The following is a 19,338-nucleotide window of genomic DNA, read 5'->3' on the forward strand; positions in this document are numbered from 1 at the left end:
AAGCATTCCAGGATATGTAGTCTCCAGGATGACCATGTTGGTGTTAAAACCATCTACCAAACTTACCCGTCTGCCATCCACTGCCACCTTTGGCACTTATTTCCTGATGTAGTACATAAAATATACAATCTTTGATAACCCTCCATCCCATGCTATTCTTCTTTGCCTAGTAGATGTTCCCATTTACCACTTTTCTTTTACATTTGAGAGTGTTAAACAGTACATGACAAAGAAAGGAAATGTGTTCATTGTCTTGTGTTGTCTCCTTTTATCATTCACTTCTGTGAGCTTCTCAAAAGGTATAAGGCCAGGGATCAATCATGCCTTTTGTGTTTGTTTTTTTACTCCAGAGTGTACCACTCATCCCCTCTATCTCCACTCAGTGTCCAGGAAAGGGAGCAATAATCTGATTCTGGCTTCTTAGCATCATTGCTCCAGCAAAATCCAAGTTATTTCAATTCAATATGTTAAGAAGGAAATTATATCCATTAGATATTTGCATGCCTTTAAAAATGGACTTTCAAGGCTAGAAGTATACATACTCCTTAGCTAGAAATGATAGTCACATAAAGTAGGTGAGCCATGAACTCTTCAGTTTTGTTTTGTTAAAGAGTAGTTAAAGAACATGAGGCATTTTAAATAGGCATTTTAAAATTCATTGGTAGACTCTCAAAAGTGAATGAAATCATTTGAATTTGTTTACAATGGCACCCATATGGGATCAGTTACTAATCCTTTTGACTGTGTTCCAACAATAGCAAACCAAAATTTTTAAAAAGGTTTATTAAATTTATTTTTATGCTATAGATTACAGATGTTGTAGAACAGTACATCCCAGTATGCCTAAAGCTTTTACAAAGTTTTTTAAACCCTCTAAACGTAGAAAATACACATTAAAGAAATCAAATCCAGGACTGTCCTAGCAGTATCAAGCATGAAAGCATTTGTAATTAAAATGAGCTTTAAGACACAGGGTTTGGAGGCATCACTAAGTGCAATACATAATTCTTCCTTTTAGTTCCGTGAGACTTTGGCAAGTATTTAATAGGCGAAGAGGTAAGAAATGAAAGGTAAATCTCTATCCTTTAAAATTCTTAACAAATTCATCTACTAAGTTAAATGCAGACTTGTTAATCACTACTTTTGCTTTCAAATATCAAATGGAGAAAAATTAAACTTGTAGAGGAGAAACGTATCATTGCCAAATTGGGCTCCTTTATTTTTACTCATGTGATTTTTAGCATTGCCTTTTGAAGACTCCCTTCACCCTTTTGACTGTTTGAGGAAAGACCACGGCTCATGCTTTGTTCCTCAGCAAGAATTGGTAACTGTGTCCTGGATCCAGGTCGACCTTGCAAGACTCCTCTGGCATTGCAGGCTTTCTCTGTGCCCTTATTAAATCTAAATGGCAAGATTATTGTATGGATATACACCATTTTGGTTTACGCTGCCTACCTTTGGCTTTCCATTTCAGATGGGGTGACTGGTTTAAAAGAGCTAGCTTTTCTGAGAGATCTAGCTGAACAAAACTCAGGGAAGTACGGCGTGCTGGACCGGACAACCTTGCCTGTGATTAAGGGGAGCATGATGGTGCTGAACCAGCTGAGTAACCTGGAAATCACAGTTGGCAGGTTCTATACCAACCTTCCCAACCGGATGATTGACGAAGCTGTCTTTAGCCTTCCCTTCTCTGATGAGATGGGAGATGGTGAGTCTGGGGAAAACCTCCTATTAAAGGAAGGGGAAAAGAAATGGACATGAGTCCACCAAGACAGTAACTTTTAAATGTGGCTCAGCACTTGCCTGTGAGCATTAGATGGTCTGGATTGGCAAGGGCGTGGTCATTCCTTTTCTCTGGCATAGCCCTCTGCCATCAGTCTGGTAGCACTATATTTTAAAGCAGAAATCCCCAGCCCTATTTTTCCACATTGCCCTAGCCTCAGTCAACATGATGGGTCTGTGTTTTGGGGAGGCTTACTGAGGATCCCCACCAATATCCAAAAGTTGGTGCACTGGAATAAAACAGTAACTTTGCATAGCAGATGGTAAATCTCAGAAATGGTTAGGATTCAGCCTGAAAGGTAAAGCAACATGGTGTGGTCAGACAAGTACAGGTTTGACATAGGAGGATTGCAAACCTCACTCTACTCCTTAAGTTGTGGTCCTTGGTAATTTATTTAATCTCAGTAATTCCCATTTCGTTAAAATGTAAGAATGTCTTTCATAGACTATATCTTCCAGGTTTTTAGGATTAGAAAGTTTATTGGTGCCTAGCATACTTCTCAATAATAATCGCTGCTCGTATTGATTTATTATTTTTACTTTGTATTGTGACTGTCACTGTCATTATTATGCTAATGTCACAAGTTATTCATAACATGTTGGGTAGTGTTTAACCTTCACATGATTAACTTTCTTGATCCGTCAAATGGCAAAAATAATTCCATCAAAGCAGTTGTGAAGATTACATGCACTAGTATGTGTGAAGCACCTAGAATAATGGCTGGCCAACAGTGTATGCTCAGTAAAAGTACAGCCTTTTTCATTCCCTCCTCATATTCTTGTTTATCCTTTGCCTGACATGCTTCCCTTTCTTCTCTGACAGAGAGAATGGAAAAGGAAGCTAATTACTAGCTAGACAGATACTACCAGACAGAGATCCTATTTTTATGTGCCAGTAACTAGGAACTCTCACAAATACAGATATCCAGAGAAAACTCATGTATAAAAACTAACAGGCCTAAGGAATATGTTTTCCAGCAATTAGGTAAACATGTTTTTTCTGTAAGGAAGAAATATGGTAGCTTCTGCTACATGTCAGTTTGTTGGTTTTTTTTTTTGTTTTTTTTTTTTTTATCCTTCCTATTTCTGGCAGAGCCCACAGATGTGTATAGTATAGAAACTCACACTTTTAGATAAGGTCATTTCCCTTTATAGGGAAATGTCAAGCTTTAAATGCAAAAGATGCTTTATGCATCTAACCTCCAGTGTTGAGTGCCAGCCAAGCCTTGTGTCAGGCAATGATGAGTAGGGCACACATCCCACCTTCAATAAGCATGTAAGTCTGATAAGAGAAAGATAGATCAATGAATCATGTTAATATTGTGTCAAAGGAACAAAGGCGGATGTGGAAACCGAGTCCTGTACAAGTACGGAGATTTATGCAGTCAAACCCGTTACCATTAGTGATATCAGGGAGAGTAGGAAACTTTCCAGCATTTACCTCTATGACCCAGAGAGAGTTACCCAAAGGCTTTCAATCAAATTGTGAGCAAATCTTTGGTTCTTTTTTGGCTGATGTTTTCCAAAGCGTAGTCCTCAAGGCCTGTTTTCTGAATCCTCTGCGGTGACTGGTTTACTGGACTGTCCCACTGCCTGACTGGAGTATGCCTTCTGTGTTTGTGTGTTCAGTCCCCAGGATGAGTGGGTGACATCTCCTCTAACTCCCAACATGGGGATGCCGAGCCTAGGGAGTCCCATATTTACATGGGCTCTCATTCAAAACCCCCACAGTATAAAATATTGGTTACTGGATGTACATCTTTTAACAAGTAAATCTGTGTACTTTAGGTTAAAGTAGAGAGGGCATTTAGGGATTTCCTTAAGTGTAGCAAGAGCTTAGCATACCTTATTTGCCACGGCAGGATGAAGAGTCCTCTGTCCAATAATTGAACAGTGAGATTGTGTTTCTTTTTTCAGGCTTGTTCTCAACATAGCCAAAGAAATCTGAAGTGAACATGTGGTCACAGAGTATTTCTGTTGTACTTTACCGTTCTATGAGAACAGCTTGAATGTTAGACACAAGCCCAGGGGAGCGTGGTGTGCAGGTTATGACCTCTGTCTCTGTGCTGGCCCTCAAGCGCTGCTCCCATCATTTATAACCCACTTGTCCAGGGATACCTGAGCAAAAATGTCCTTAAAATACATTTCTAAAACCTTCTGTGGACTGCTTAAAGAATGCCTCTGAAATTATAATAGTGCACAACTTTTCTTTTTTCCTGTTTTATTGATTTATAATGGACATAAAACATTACATCCATTTTAGGTGTACAACATGATGACTTGATGTATGTATATATTGTGAGATGATCACAGAAAGCTTAGTTCACATTCGTCACCTCACAGAGTTAAAAATGTTTCTTGTAAATGAGAACTTTTAAGAACTATTAGCAACTTTCAGATATACAATACAGTATTGTTGATTATAGTCACCATGCTGTATATTGCATCCCTAGAACTTACATATCTTCTGAGCATAACTTCTCACCAAGTTTTTCAGTATTATATATACTTCCTCCTACCAGGTAATACATTTAATTGGCCTTTGCAACCATGGCAAGTTCAGTAATACTTTGAATGGATCTCATATGGGTTTCTGTGTGTGGAAGTCCATTCTTCGTAGCACTTTTCAAGTACCCAAATCCCTTTCTTGGGTGTTTACGGAAGAATGGCTTTCTGATAGGCTGCTAAGTAAGGCATGAACCTGCCATTAAGCACAGGAAAATATACATGGAAGATGGAGAGAAACCATCCATTTTTCTGTTTCGAGTTTTATTTAGAACCATAGGATTGTGGAACTACTAGGGGTGCCAGAGATCATTTTGTCTCTGACACATGAAGAGACTCCTTCTGAAAGGTTGGCACCACTTAACTCAGTAGGAGAACCCAGCTATCCTGATGCTCAGGGCCACACACTGACTCCACTAGTCACACACTCCTCTCTTGTGCGTTTTCTTTTCCTTTGCTTTTCCCTTTCCTGATTATTGTACTGTTTTTTGTATGGCCTATGAGCTGAAAATGCCATTTATATTTTTAAAGCTTTTTTTTTCTTTTTTAAAGAAATAGAGTATATGCAACAGAAATTGTATGGCCCACAAAGCCTAAAATATTTATTTACTATCTAGCCCTTTATGTAAAAGTCAAGGAACTCCCAACCCAAATGACTACAAATACATTCCTTTGGAAACTTAGTGTCTCCTTTAGCTGCTCAGAGTTCTAGTTGGTCAGATCTTAGAAAAAACCTTCTAGGTTTTTTTCACCTTTGTTGTCTTTTTATAGGTTATGTTAGTGAAATAATCTCTTTCCATCTAACACCCTTAAAATCAGGAAAGTAGTTATCATGATGTCATTTAAATGGATATGGAAACCAGGGCTCAGAGCAGCTATTTCCATGTCTTGTGTACAATGCATAAGGGGCACAGCTAGGCTAGAACCCCAATTTTTCAGGGTCCTTGTCCAAAGGTCTTTCACATTCAGTTGTTTCTTCCCCACTTGAGGAAACAGAATCATAGAAGTGCTGCTTATGTTTTGCACTGATCTATAATGTCCTGTCCTTTTAGGTCAAGAAATAGTGGAAAATGTATGAATTGCCTCTAAAGTGACTGAGGTATCTGACCCCACAAAAGACACTTTCCCCTGCAGTCTTGTTCACTTATGCAGACTGTCTGCAGAGGCCATGGTTAGTTACTGGATCCCACAGGTCACCTCTTCAAGCAGAATTGAGGTGGCAAGACCTAGTCTTCATGATTCATTAGAGCACAGCTCCAGTCTTTGTCCATTGCCTTTTCTGCTATCCTTTGGATTTTTTTGTTTTTAACCCGTAGGTTTGATAATGACTGTAAGTAAACCCTGTTATTTTGGAAACCTACTTCTGGGAATTGTAGGTGTGGACGTGAACTTGGCTTACATCCTTGAAGACGTGACGTATTACCAAGATTCTTTGGCCTCCTATACTTTTCTCATAGATGACAAAGGTAATCTGTTAAAAATTTATAATGGGAAAGAATAATTTCTTTTTGAACCTGAAGAAAATAATCTGTGATACTAGCAAAGTAAGAAAATTATAGTATTTACAGAAAAATAGTGCAAGTAGGACTGCTCATTTGTGGTGGAAACCATAAAAATGGCAGAATGTATCTAAAAATTATGCATTTGCTTCTAGGGGCACCTGGGTGGTTCAGTTGGTTAAGCATCTGAGTCTTGGTTTTGGCTCAGGTCATGATCTCTGGGTCATGAGATTGAGCTCCATGCTGGCATGGAGCATGCTTAAGATTCTCTCTTAAGAAACAAAAATGCATTTGTTTCTATGTTGTCCTAAGGAGTAGGTAACAGTTACTTAAACATCAGGAAATTAGACTTGAGGATTGAATGACATGTAGAATGTAATTCTTTGGATTTTATTTTTCTATATCATGATCTTTAAATTCACTAACATCAAGGTTTATGTGATAGATTAGAACCTTTTTATAAAACAAAAACCCAAAGACCAATACCTCTAAGATACTCTTGATTAGACAGTTGTTCTATAATTTAAGGCATCTTTCTATACTTCAAGAATTTTATGCAAGAACATATAAACAAGTTCAGTTTTTATTGAACTGATGAGTTACATACTGAGATGTTACATGTTGGGCATTCATCCCAGAATATCCCACATTTCAAATGTATGATAGGCACTTCTATTAGAATCTATAGCTCCTACAGCATGTTTCCCACGGCATATATTTTTGTTTTCTTATTTCAGGGTATACACTTATGCATCCATCTCTTACCAGACCATATTTACTATCAGAACCCCCACTTCATACTGACATCATTCATTATGAAAATATCCCAAAATTTGAGTTGGTTCGGCAAAATATCCTAAGGTAAGGTGAAAGTTGTAGTATTTGGGTTTTCTTTTTTTTTTCTGAAACAATAGACATTTTGAGGTCAAATATGAGTGTTATAGGATATAAAACAAACAAGTATATAAATTGATGTTATTAAAAGTATACTCAGTAAATTTTTCATAAGAAGAGTAGCTAAAATTTTATTTACTTTGTATAACAACAGGTAAAGTCTCTTAAAACTGTTACTTAGAGAAAATGTCTTGTAAATCAAATTCTACGTCCACATTGCCATGAATTGTAAAATCAGATATATGTTAACTCATTTAAGAAAAACTCCAATTGTACTAAATTGAAAAAAGTTGGCAAAATAAAAAGTTATGTTGAGGACCAGCTTTCCAGCATGCCAAAAAATAGCTTGGCAAAATAGTGTCCATTCTGAGTTGACAGCACGATCATATACAACGTTTTCTTTTGAAATAAAAAACAGATTGGATTTTTTCCAACCATGATACATTATTTTGGCAGATGGTAACCTATAGAGGAATGGGTCTTTGTGCTCATTGGTTGTAAATTAATGACAGTGATTTGAGACAAGTTTGTCTCTGGAAAAAATTAGAGTTGGGGGGCAGTATGCAGGGGTAGAAAGTAAAAAATATTTTAGTGTTGAGCTGGCATCATGCTTTTACAAAATTGAAAATTTCACATTATCTCTTTCAAAAGTGATGAGCTTCATTGCTTTTCAAAATCAGGAGGTGGTCATTGACTCACAGCTTCTTCCCTGCCTTTAATTAAGTGCTTAATTTTATCTTTTGCCTGAAGTATTTCATTCTGTTGCCAACACAGCCTCCCTCTAGGCAGTCAGATAATCGCAGTCCCTGTGAACTCATCCCTGTCCTGGCACATTAACAAGCTGAGAGCAACTGGAAAGGAGGCCTACAATGTTAGCTATGCCTGGAAGATGGTGAGTTGCATGGCACTTTGCCTGAGGAGTTGGGGGGTGCACTGCTACTTGATGCATGAATTCTGGGGAACTTAGTTCTGATAATGTTGCTGATCGATAGTAAGGTGATTGGAAAAAGAAGAGACTTCACAGATGTCCTATATTTTTTTCCTTTATTGTTTATAAAACCAATCACTGTTCATGTAGAATAAGTTAACCTGTATAAAAGGATACAAAGTAAAAAGTAAACTTTGCCCTTCTCACTTGCCTCTCCTTGGCCTGCCATTCCCCAGAAACCACCACTTGGGTCAGTTCCAGAAAATGTTTTTGTTCATACACAGGCGTCTGTATCTGGGCATCTGCATGCACATTTAATGGCTGTGTAGCATTGCACTGTGTTGACGGGCCAAATGTCTCTAAACACAGCCCTCCTATCATTATATATTTAGATTATATCCAGTGAGGTGTTTTTTGTTGTTGTTGTTGTTGGCTTTTTATCATTTTAAACTTGGATTGTGGAAGTTAGAGGTTGAAAAGGAAATACAAAAGCATGAATGCCCTCTACTGACATTCTCTAAGGCACAGAAACTTTCAGATTAGAATCTGGATCATTCATACTCACCACCTAGAGATGGACAGTTAGGTGATCGCCTGCGGTGTCCACTTCCTTAAGCATCCTTTGACTAGCCTCATTCAGATAGCAGGCATCACAGAGTCAGTTTCAAGCATACACTATCCACGTTATTCATGTTGCTGCCCTTTACTCCCTCCCCTCAGGACATTTCTGCTATCCTGGGTGCCCTTGATGCTGTAAGTGGTCAAAAGCAGAGTGGACTTTCGTTTTTTATCAACTTTTAATCACTAAATTTAAAATGCAGTCATATTAGAGATTCCCTTACTTTTGCCCATATCTGGGGTTTAAGCCATTAACTCCAAACGGCTCTACATATTCATCGCTTTAAGGATGACTTACTGAACAGCTACTGTGGGCTAAGAAAGATAAAGAAGAATGATACTTTCTCTGCCCTCTTAGAGCATCTAGCCCAGAAGTGGAGGTAGACCAGCAACTCCATCCAGTGTCTGTGTCTGGCATGGGAATGATGGGGATTGGAAGTAGCCAACATGCCTTTCGGCAGGAGCCTCCTCCAATGTTCTTGTTCCGTTCTTTTTTCTTCTTCTTCTCGTTCTGTTCTTAAAGCATCATTATGGCAACATTGATTTCTACAATGGAAACAAAAGCAAACAAAATAATAAAATCATTTGAGAAATTCACAATTTACAAGCTTAATTCTACTGATGTTTTATTGTGATGATACAGATCTGAGGATGGTCAAAATCTATTTGGAAACTCTCTTAGCTCATTTTCATGATTTTTTTTTTTGAGAATTATTGCACCATCTGCTCTTATTTTCATACGGTTTTTACATAAGGATGAATTGTTTTATTTTCACCTCAGAAAGGGTAAACCACACACCAGGATTGAAAAATACTTTTATATTTGAGATTGTTTACCTTTAGTATATCCTGACTGAAAGCTACTCATCTGCGTACCAGGAAAATATCTACCTTGACATTTGTTGGCATTAAAGGAGAAAGAAAGATGGGGTGCCTGGCTGGCTTAGTTGGTGGAGTGTACAACTCTTAATATCAGGATTGTGAGTTCTAGCACCATGTGTGGAGATGACTTAAAAATAAAGTCTTTAAGCAAATAAAATTAAAAAAATAAAAGAGAAAGAAGGAGATGTAAGCATTCTTAAGACCTTTTTGCACTGTGAATAAACTCAATATTAACATTTTGGAAAGAAGTATTCTTAAGATTTTCTTCAGTGATATCAATAAATTCTGGCCACTCTGTGTAGCCAAATGGATATAATCATGTAATCGCTTCAGGTAGAAGTGTTAGCTTTCTCAGAGTTCTAAAATTGTCAAGAACATCACTATTAAGTGAAAAATTATATAAATAATAAATAATAAGATAGAAGTTAAAGAGCCTTCCTTGCCTGGGAACCCAGCAATATAAACAAATAATATTAAGTTCTTTTTTGTTACTTGGGCGGGGGGGGGAACTATTCCTCTTGTCTTCAGGAATAAAATGGATTCCTCTGCTAAATGTAATTCAAATACATTCAGTCTATGTTGAAAATGATTATTTAAACTGCTTAGCATCCATAGATATAGCAGATACTGATAGATTATGTCACTGAATTAATTTAAATAGAATGTGAGAGATTATGTTAGCAGTGTTAAGAGATTACTACTCTGTCACTGTGCAGCCCAAGTCCATCTTTGAGCATTTGAGGAGGCTGCATGCTGAGACAGAAAAAAGGATTGACTTCAGAAGGTATTACAGTGTTCCTGTGTGACACAGGCATGGCTCACTTCAAAATATGAATCCCATGGGCAATCAGTGGGGGGAAAAAACCCAAAACACTCCCCAATCATGGAGAGCCCTTCTAGAAATATTCTGGTTCCTTAATGCACTGACCCTTTTTTCACCTAAGAACATGATAGAAGCACCTGTATTGAAATCCATTTTCCTTTCGAGCTAGGAACTATCTCTAAAGTGTTGCTTTTAGGGATCCCTGGGTGGCGCAGCGGTTTGGCGCCTGCCTTTGGCCCAGGGCGCGATCCTGGAGACCCGGGATCGAATCCCACATCGGGCTCCCGGTGCATGGAACCTGCTTCTCCCTCTGCCTGTGTCTCTGCCTCTCTCTCTCTCTCTGTGACTATCATGAATAAATAAATAAAATCTTTAAAAAAATAAAATAAAATAAAAAATAAATAAAGTGTTGCTTTTAGATGCTTAGGGTAACTTTTAATTTTTCTCTTGCAGAATAGACCTTATTCTACAATTTTTTCTGGTCATTCTGGTGAAGTTTTTGTCTTTTGGTTCCTTGGAACATAGAATGAAGGAAACAAAGGGTGACTGTGTGAGATAGGGAGAGAGGAATAGTAAATGACACTATGGGACACTATCATTTTATAATGGAGGAGGAGGCAGATGGGGGGAAGAGAATTAAATTTGCTAATCTAACTGAATATCCTTGGCAGCAGTACTTGAAAGCAATCCCAGGGAGATGCAAATTTCTCTTGTGTTCAAAAAGATTGTGCAACCATCTTCATAAACCCTAAATTACACTTAACTCTAACCTGCCTACTTAAAAATTTCTCCTTGATCATGAAGTAAATCCTTTGGGCTGCTTTAGTTCTCACTGTCCTTTATTTTTAACTTAGCTGGTTATCACACTTTCCATTTATTGACCAACCATCTTTTAAATAGATTCCGCCCACCTCCTTATATAATGGACTTACAGAAGTTTGGCTATCTTGTATTTTTAAGTTAAGGAGCTAGAATTAAGCAGACTGCTTTTTTTTTTTTTTTTTTTTTTTTTTTTTTTAATTCTTTGGTGGCCATTCTTCTCACTAACTTTATTTAAGCTTCTATTTCAAAGAGCAAAATGAATTTGGAAGTATTCCTATTTGTACATATGAGCTTAATAAATTAGGCTAAGCTACAGCATACTTGCCTACTCTGGTCTGAAATGACAAGTCAGGCAGGCTTTGTGAGGGAGCCATGGGATTTATACTTTTCATGAGTCTGAGAATCCTGCTCATCTCTAACCAGCCAAGGAGAAAGCATTAGTCAGGAATACATGAATAAAACAGATTTTATATGAGCTGCATATGTAGATTCATAATTGGCTTTCGAGATAGTCAGTTCTCAGAATACTCATTGCCAAACCAACTCTATATTTTAAAATGCATTTCAGACCCAAACAGAAGTAAGTGCTGTATTCATATGCCATATTCCAGCTTGGATTTGTTAGCCTAAAGAAGCAAAAGAGGCATAGGGTGGCTGTTCCAAAGGGACTACTTTCTAATCCCTTTATTAGTTCCATAATTTTCTGTTACATACATTAATTTCCCTCAATCAGAAAGGAGAATAGAAAATGTCATCTTTTGCCAGAGATAGGTTCTCTCACCCCATCCTCATGGCTTTCATTCACTCATCAGATATTTTTTAGTGGGGGTTAGAGACAGAGATAGTATAAAATAATGTAGGCAAAGTCACTATCCCTAGAAACCTTTATTTTCTGTGTTAGAAATGTTTTATTGATTTTTCCAGGTACAAGACACTTCCTTTATTCTCTGTATTGTGGTGATACAACCGGAAATACCTGTCAAACAACTGAAGAACCTCAACACTGTCCCCAGCAGCAAGCTGCTATACCACCGGCTGGACCTCCTGGGCCAGCCTAGTGCTTGTCTTCACTTCAAACAGCTGGCCACTCTAGGTAAAGCCCTTGCACTTTTCAGCTTCCTTTGTGGGCTTACTCATAGCAACTCCCTGTGAATATCAGTTTTGAATTAAATGATAAAACCAGACCCCTCCCTCTGCCCCAAAAAAACATATTGAATGTCAGCAGTGCCAGTTTGGGCATACAGATGTGAGCACAATTTGAGGCCTTGCCTTGGATCCTGCGTTCCAGCCGAAAATGAGATCAGGATTTGTGTGTTGATTTATTAAGGATGAGCTCTAAGAAGAAACTAGGGAAGAAATGAGGGAAACAATATAGCAAAGGGGAGGAGAAAGCAAGCAAGAGTCTGATTTTAGGTGAAGTTCCAGCCTCAGCCGAATCCTGTCAAGGTAGGGCTTTGGAGTATAAATTACACCACAGAGTCTGCTCAGTCTCAAGAAAGGGAGCTGGACTTTCATGTTCCTTTGTATCTTTCAGCCTTCTGCTAATGCTAGGCAAAGAGGTTTTAGTAGCCCCAAGACAATCCATCAGAGTCACCGGTATGACCCATTAGAAGCAAGCACAGAAATACGGAGATAAGGGGCTCTAGGGTAAAAGGTGGAAAAATAGTAAAGGAGATCCAAGGGTAGCATGCCCATATGGCGTATCTGGGTCTACCACAGGCCCCTGTCTTCAAAAAGAGCTTAGGAAATAGGCAAATAATTCAAAGGCAGGAAAAGGGAATTTACATTTGTAGGTAGCTCATATTTTGCATTCATCGTTTGACTTGACCTATTCGAGATGGAGGACAGTTAGATTTACCAGAAACACCAATTTCCCCCAAGGTAACACGGAAAGTAGCAAGGCTGAAATGTGACTCGTGCACCTCTTTTATTGCATGCCACCATGTGCCAGGCACATGCTAGTCACTTCTGTAGTACTATTAGGACTGTAAAACAGGCACTCTTTTTCACTGAGACCAAGACTTGTTAGAGAATGGGCAAACCGAGTAGAGGGGAGCACAAGTGGGAAGAGGATGGAAGTCACCAGTGTCTAGATTCCACATGAGAGTACTTGTGTCCAGATTCCATCTTTTAAGTTCCATCCTATAGCATTTCTGTCTGGTTATGAGATCAGAAGAGCAGACCAGACTGAATAGTCTCCTTTATGGCACGTTCCAATAGTGTAGACAACTTGAGGAAGGCCAGAGATGTCAGTCAAAAATGGTTGGCTTTTACAGTTGATTTAAGTTTTGAGGTTCTGTCTTTTTCTTTTATACAAAAGCACATGTATGCCCTTTAATTCACATTTTTAAGAAATGATCACTGGATAGCCAAGATATGCACAATTTTCTTACATGCTGTGGGACAGGCTCAACACAAGTACTGATAAAGATAGGTCATTGTTTTGAAATTTGAGACTGTGAAGTGCGGTAATATTGCTGAATGAGAGAAAAGCTGAAGCTTAGATTTTTTCAATTTCCTTTGCACAATCCCTTCTAGCTACACTGTTTCAGTAACGGTAGCCTCTAGACACATGGCTGTTGAGCACTTGAAATGTGCTGGTTCAAGTTGAGATTTACTATAAATGTAAAATACTTAATTTTTTATATTGGCAACTTGTTAAAGTAATGTTTTGGATATATTGAATTTCAAAAAATATACCAGGAAAATTAGTTTAACCTGTTTTTATTGAATGTGGCTCTTGGAAGATTTTTATATGACACTTGAGTATTGCATCGTATTCCAGTTGGACAATACTGCCTCATAGAGATACTCACAGAATGTAGAATTAAGTCCACTTTACATAGAACTGATGGACTAATTCTAGATCACACAGACCAACCATAGGCCATTATTTGGCTTTCCCTGAGCCATCTTTCCACTGTACCACCCAACTTCACCTTGGCAGTAGAACCTTCTCAGAACAACATGTTGAAGTCATAAAGGGCAGTTTAGTAATCATTGGTAATGAAAACGAAGCAAGATACTTCAATTGTAATGAAAAAGGAATGAAAAAGAAGAGAGATAATGGCAAATAAGTGACTTCCATTCAAGTTCATTGATGGGATTTTGAGGTAACGTGTTAAATCCATGTCGGAACCCCCATCAAGAGGGCTGGAGGAGGGATATTGTCTTTCTTGGTACACAGGGAAATTTAATTGTGCATCATCCAGTGCAGTTCAGTATTCTTATATGTGTGTAATTTAATGTGTCTACCCTCTAGATACAAAGACCTGTGTCTTGGTTGTTTTCTCTTAGTCCAAATCCTTGCAGCAGCCTCTCCTCAAATGCCCAGTCTCTGTCACTAAAAGAAAATCCCACTCCTAAAGTGTCTCTCCACTTAACCTCTGGGCCTATTCCTTTGTGGGCCTAATCCTTCCTCCCTGAAGGATTATGGGTTGCCTTTTGACATTTTTAATATTATTGGATTATTCTTATTTTGTTGTTTTCCTCTTTTTAAACATTTCTAGTCTCTCCAACCAGTTCTAGGCTCTTTGAGAGGGACAGTCTACCCTCTCTCTGGTGCATCTGTGCCCAGAAGGCCCCAGGAGCCTAGGCCACAGCACGCTGCTAGAAAGCCGAAGTCTTAAGCTTCTGGTTTTCTTGTCCTTGATAGGAATATAATACTAATCTCCCCAGCCATCCCATGTGGTATCAGGAGAATTAAATCAGACATAACATCACTGGAAGCACTTTCTTCTGATAATGGCAGACTACATAATTCTGACCTATTCTACTGAGGACACCTGAAAATGGATAGAAAGTTGGGGGGGGGGGGGAACCTTTCTGAAAAGTATCAAAGAACTAACATGATAGCTAGGAATTGGACAGAAGTCTAGGAAAATATAAGAACCCAGAGAAGAAAGCCAGTATTTAAAGCCACATTTGTGATGTACCCATTCACCAATCCAGAAGAAACAACTGGGAAATTAAACTATTCTTTAGGTAGTAGGTTCTTAGGGCTGGGAGGAGAGGAAGAAATCAAATCCAAGGCCCCCAAGAGGTGGGACTAACAAGTGAAAACCCTCCCTTTCACCTGCCACACAGGCATGCTTTAGCAGAACTACATCTTTAGGGCAGACATGAATTGAAGCCACAGAAGCCCTTGACTTGGGATTCGGGTCACCTGAGTGGTCTAAGGAAGCTCATAGTCACTAGTCACGACTCACTGAATATCAAGTCCCACAGGGTAGTACTTAGGTCCTGCATCCCATTGGCTTTTTGAAAACTGTCTCCACCTTACCACCCTGCCTCATCCTGGGGTTTGGTGCCTGGTAGAACCAAATAACAGTCCTTCTTGGATACGCCTGTGTCCTGTTAGGACTCAGCTCTTTCTACAAATTTGTTGTTGTTTTTTTAATTTTATTTATTTATTCATGAGAGATACACAGAGAGAGGCAGAGACACAGGCAGAGAGAGAAGCAGGCTCTGTGCAGGGAGCCTGGTGCGGTACTCGATCCTGAGACTCCAGGATCACGCCCTGGGCCGAAGGCAGGCGCCCAACCACAGAGCCACCCAGGAATCCCTACAAATTTGTTTTTAAGTACAATAAAAAAAAATAATAGTACAATGTATCCTGCACAGTCAGAGATAGCCAGGCCATAAGGAAACAAGACACTGTAAGTGAGAACTAAAAGAATGGAAAATGACCTATACACTTAACTGAGATTAGACACAGAACAGTGGACAGTGCTCCCCTAAAGGTTCTCAAACTATAAAATGGAATAGTAGGAAATGTCACAGACAGAAATGTAGTGTTTTGTTTCATCATGTAATTCATTGGGAGGATTTCGGTCTTTGAGAATGGGGTTTTCCTCTTAGGATCAGCAATTATATATACAGTACTCTATTTCTAGAAACTTTTGTTTATGCCAAGTTTGGCTATCCCTGTTTATAAGAAATTTATTTTTGCATTGTCTGCACTATACCATTTTTCCGTCTTTTGAAATATGAATACCAATATGAACAATAGTAGTTAACACCCACAAATCATTTGTCATGTGCTAAACACTATTCTACATGCTTTACATTTATTAACCCATTGGCTTTATGTAAACTAACCGATTGAATTCTCACCGTAACTCTGTAAGTTGGTGCTACAATTTCCTACTTTGCAGAGGACAAAAGCATTGCCTATTTTACAACTTTCCCCAACATTGCATGGCCAGGAAATGGTGGAGCCCAGATTCAACCCACTGTGGCTGTATGTCGAATGTCGCCTCCTTAATCCTACTAAGTGTAAAATATTATATGTAGATCTAAGATATTTTGAGCATTTGCAATTTTGGGCACTTGTATTTATTTGTACGTATCTCTTGTGGTTCGCTCCCGACTGTAAACTCCTTGAAGGGAGAAAATGAGAGTTTTTTTCCTTCTTCGCTCCTTCTAGTGTTGAGTTCTTTCCTCACGGAAGACTTTAAGTCACCATGGCTAACAGATTGGCAGAGCCTTAGTGATGCTTTTGTTTGGGCCTGAGATGAAGTCTCAGTGTTCCCAGGCCTGCTTTGTTTGCTTCTCTTTCAGAAAGTCCAACTGTCATGCTGTCTGCTGGCAGCTTTTCCTCCCCCTACGAACACCTCAGCCAGCCAGAGACAAAGCGCATGGTGGAACACTACACAGCCTATCTCAGTGACAACACCCGCCTCATTGCTAACCCGGGGCTCAAAGTGAGTGCTGGCCTGGGGCCCCACTTCTGGTGTATCCTTCCACAGGCCTGGGAGGGGGTGCTGTCAGTGAACCTTTGAAGTGGGAAGCCCAGCTCTGGATCTGTGCCTCTCAGCTGGAGAGCCAGGAAGGCAATGTGTGGCCCCCAGGAGGCTGGTTGGCGATGACCCTTCTGACGGATTAAGAAGTCCTGTGGGCCAGATGAAGAATCTCTTTCAGGCCTTAGATGCACTAGGGGTTTTCTAGGTAGGGGGGTTATGATTTAGAGAGATCTGTGGAACTTTCCCAGACCCGTTTTTCCCAGGGGAAAGAAGTAAGTGCCCCTATGGTCTGTTGAGATAAACATGGTAAAGTTTAAGGAGCAGAGATTTAGCTGGTGTGTGTGTGTGTGTGTGTGTTGCTATAGGATCTTTCCTCTTAAATGCTGACAGCCTCACTAGGATGAACAATTGAGTAAATCATACATCCACTGACTATGTTTCAGTAAGCTTTTGTTTTCACCAAGTTTGGCTGTATCCATCTGCTGTGGAAAGATTTTTAAGAAGTAATTGGGCTTGGCTTCTCTGCAAGAGAGCTTGCCAGCAGCCCACTCTCTTTTCATGTGAGTCTTAAAGGATCCCTGCTATGTCTTCCTTTGTTTCCCAGTTCTCTGTCAGGAATGAAGTAATGGCCACCAGCCACGTCACAGATGAATGGATGACACAAATGGAAATGAGTAGCCTGAACACGTACATTGTCCGCCGTTACATAGCAACGCCCAATGGCGTCCTTAGAATTTATCCTGGTTCCCTCATGGACAAAGCATTTGATCCCACGAGGAGACAATGGTGAGTTTTAGGGGCTTCCATTATCAAAGGTTCCCCCAAATCATGGAGAGACATGATAAGTACAATACAATAAAGCAACTTCAGGCAGTCACAATAAAGAAGATACTTCCATGGCCGTGAAAACATATTTTTGAATCTGGTTTTTTTAATGCAGTAATAACAGCTTTGTGGTTTTCCTCTGTCCACAATGTTTTTATCTCTTCATTGAAATTTTGAGACTGAAATGCTTTATACTTGGCCATTTCAATTCCTAGCATTTTGTTTGAGTCCTCTGTTGCATGCACTGTGCCCTTAGTGGGGATATTTAACATCCCTACCCATGATGGCATCAAATTATAACCCATCTATGACCTACGAAAAATAAGTATAAATCCTTTTTTTTTTTCTTTTTACCTCTTGGCTTTATTTTTACTCAGGTTTTCAAAAACAAAAGCTAGTCAGGTGGTATAGCAGGGAAGGCAACTGGGTCCTAAAAACCAGATTTCTGGACTTGTGCTGCTTAGATTTGTACTGTCTGTACCAATCCAGAGGGCAGTTTCATGGGCCAAATTGTATTGTTTCTACTTCATTTATTACTTTCTTTTTATATTAGGCTCTAAAACATCCACACTATAGAGCTTATTAAAAGCTCAAATATATACTGAGCTGACCATCTCCTACAAAAGAATTTCAGATTTTCTTGACCTCTTGTGTTGTTGCTACAGTCAGAGATAAAAGATAGAATTCCTTTTGAACTCCAGGGTAACATAGGCACACTTTATAATACTTTTTAGAGCTACAAGCTCACTTTTGACACTTACAGATCATTTTTCAGACCTTAAAATAATGTGACTTTCTCTTGTCTCCGTTAGGTATCTCCATGCAGTGGCTAATCCAGGTTTGATTTCTTTGACTGGCCCTTACTTAGATGTTGGAGGAGCTGGCTATGTAGTAACCATCAGTCACACAATCCATTCATCCAGGTAATACTTAAATTAATTTCTTAGTCCTTTTATAAACACATCAAGGATATTCTGAAAATTTGAAAGTCTGGTAGACAACTAAGGATTAATGGCAAAAGCATGACATTTGATGGGAGGCCATCTGGAGTCTGAATATCTTCTCTAGCTGTATCATCTTGCATTCCCTGGGCTTCCACGTGTCATCTATAAAATGGGAATAATATCTACCTCACAAGGTTATCATGTGATTGAGCCAATGAAAAGCTTTTAGCCCTCTTCTTAGGAAGAAGATGCTTACAAAGAACAATAGACATTAGATTCAGTAGAGTAGTTTGTAGAAATACCAGTTTTAACCAGAGGAAGAAATCCCAACCAGAGCCTGACAATTATTGCCAGAGAACATTTTCCTAAGCAGAGGAACATTTGTAGTGAAGAAAAAAAGTATTGAGACCCTAATGTTATTACTTCTTTTATTTTGGCCTAACATTTTAGAATGATAGAGGAGTTTGTTGCTATTGTCACTTTGTCCTTATACTGTCTCTTGAAAAGTAAAAAGACATTTTGAAAATTGATTGTCCAAGAATGCTATTAAATGTCAGTATCACTGTAAATATATTTCGGGTGCTTTATATTTCAGGCCTCTGAGGTTTCAGTATTTAAGCTACAAATGGTAGTGAAATGTTGGGTAGAAAGGCAAGTCACACATGTTGTTTTAATCCCTTCATTATACAAATAGATGTTTTTCCCTGGCAACCTAGAAAGCTCATATTTTGACTGATACCTGTAATGATGCCTTAAAATTTATGGGAGACAGATTTTTCTTGCTTAACTTTATGCTTTTCACTGGTGCTCATTATATATCAAATGATTGACATTCAGGAGAATTCTAACACAAGTTCATTGGGAGCAAGAATTGGGAAGCAGTACTGTGTCGGAATTTCAATATCATGACCTGTGTCTCCTTGGAAAGCAGGGCCCTGCCGCCAGCCAAATAGTGATTGCTTTGCAGGGCATGGTATCTGTTTGGCTCTGTCACATATAAACAAGTAGATACTCATTTAGAACAGGACTTTTCAGTGCTTTCATTAACAGACCATCTGTCAGGTATACACCT

General features: G+C 39.0%; 1 protein-coding gene across 1 annotated transcript in view; it reads left to right on the forward strand.

The window, feature by feature from the left end:
• CACHD1 (cache domain containing 1) overlaps positions 1-19,338 on the forward strand; it is a 200,334-nt gene that overhangs the window by 155,911 nt on the left and 25,085 nt on the right. The window contains exons 9-16 of the mRNA XM_077892133.1: positions 1,475-1,708; positions 5,604-5,753; positions 6,524-6,647; positions 7,455-7,572; positions 11,678-11,846; positions 16,316-16,458; positions 17,102-17,283; positions 18,135-18,245. Coding sequence (XP_077748259.1) covers positions 1,475-1,708; positions 5,604-5,753; positions 6,524-6,647; positions 7,455-7,572; positions 11,678-11,846; positions 16,316-16,458; positions 17,102-17,283; positions 18,135-18,245 — 1,231 coding nt within the window. The remainder of the gene's footprint in view (positions 1-1,474; positions 1,709-5,603; positions 5,754-6,523; positions 6,648-7,454; positions 7,573-11,677; positions 11,847-16,315; positions 16,459-17,101; positions 17,284-18,134; positions 18,246-19,338) is intronic.

Source organism: Canis aureus, chromosome 3 (genome assembly GCF_053574225.1).
Source record: "Canis aureus isolate CA01 chromosome 3, VMU_Caureus_v.1.0, whole genome shotgun sequence".
NCBI lineage: Eukaryota > Metazoa > Chordata > Mammalia > Carnivora > Canidae > Canis > Canis aureus.